General features: G+C 48.5%; 1 protein-coding gene across 1 annotated transcript; it reads right to left on the bottom strand.

Moving 5' to 3' along the window:
• Window positions 1-5: 5 nt before the first annotated feature.
• LOC116380902 (trace amine-associated receptor 13c-like) lies at window positions 6-1,337 on the bottom strand (the record flags this gene model as incomplete). Its single annotated transcript, XM_031842725.1, has 1 exon — window positions 6-1,337. A coding segment is annotated over exon 1 (966 nt), but the record flags the coding sequence as incomplete, so codon positions are not given.
• Between the last annotated feature and the right edge of the window lie 6 nt (window positions 1,338-1,343).

The raw sequence follows: 1,343 nt of genomic DNA, 5'->3' as shown, positions 1-1,343 counted from the left end.
TGCTGAGAGTGAGGCTGCAGTATTTTCAGTGTGATGATGAGTTTGATAGCTTTTCTAAACCAGGGGTAGAACAGAGCATAAATCAGAGGGTTCAAACAGGAGTTAATTAGCATGATCCAAAACAACACTGCAGAGAATGACGCGCTACTGGAGGTGTCCTTGCCTGATAGAGAGGAATAGTAAAACGGGCAGAAGCACATTAAAAACACAGCTATCACAATTCCAAGAGTCCTGGCTGCCTTCCTCTCTGATCTTTTAGCAGTTGGAGCTACCGTAACAGTTGTAGCAGCGGCCTGCAACCGAATGACACGCTGCTGAGAAATGGCAACAATAAACACCCTCATATAGAGAACAACCATGACAGTACAGGGCCCAACAAAGGTGATAAAAAGGTCAACAGTTCCTGAGATGTGGCTGATGACCACCACACACTCCCCATGGCAGGAGTTGAACCTATCCGGCTGCCTTAAGTGTCCCATCAAAAGCCAGCCGTTGTAGAGAAGAGCACAAGCCCAACATATACAGATACATGTTTTAACTCTGTTCAGGGTGATCTTTGTGGCATAGAGCAGTGGGTCACAGATAGCAACATAACGGTCTACGGATATGAGCACCATGCTGCCCACAGAGGCAGAGACCAGACAGAAAGAAACATAAGGAGACAGAGCACACATCACCTCTCCCAGCAGCCAGCATGTCTCCACGTGGTGCATTCCTTCGATGGGCATCACCAGCAGCCCCACCATCAGGTCGGACACGGCCAGAGACAGGAGCAGGGTGTTGGTCGGGGTGTGGAGCTGCCGGAAGTGGGAGATGGAGATGACGACGAGCATGTTGAGAGTCACGGTGAGCAGAGAGACGGAGGCCAGCAGGGTGTAGAGCAGAGCAGTCTCGGAGTGGGGCTTAGGCAGCCGCCTGCAGGAGGAGTTGAGGTTGGGAAAGCAGAGCAGAGAGCCCTCAGTGCTGTCCATCAGGGAGGAGGGAAGCAGGGATGAGAAATTATACTCTCTACTAGACAGCTGATTTAACCTCCTAATCTCCCTCCCACTTTTACAATCAAAGAGATGATGTAACTTCTGTCCCCCTCATCATCATCTTAAAGGTCATTAATCCCTCGCTAGTTTATCTTTTCACACTTATCTTTTAGTTTTTTCACTCATACATTGTGTGTCAACCTACCACTTTCAGATAAGACTGTGAAAGTCTGGAAACGCTCCACAAATTGTGCTTTTAAACAAGCTATAAGGTTTATACCCGGTTGCAGTGTGTGTGTGTGAATGACATCAGCTGACAGGAAGTAAACATGGACCCAAACTGCCTAGCAGTTCCGCTGAAGACAGATG

The sequence above is a fragment of the Anarrhichthys ocellatus genome, unplaced genomic scaffold (genome assembly GCF_004355925.1).
Source record: "Anarrhichthys ocellatus isolate YVR2014 unplaced genomic scaffold, GSC_Weel_1.0 scaffold9494, whole genome shotgun sequence".
NCBI classification, from domain to species: domain Eukaryota; kingdom Metazoa; phylum Chordata; class Actinopteri; order Perciformes; family Anarhichadidae; genus Anarrhichthys; species Anarrhichthys ocellatus.
This window is presented reverse-complemented; position numbering and strand designations above follow the sequence as displayed.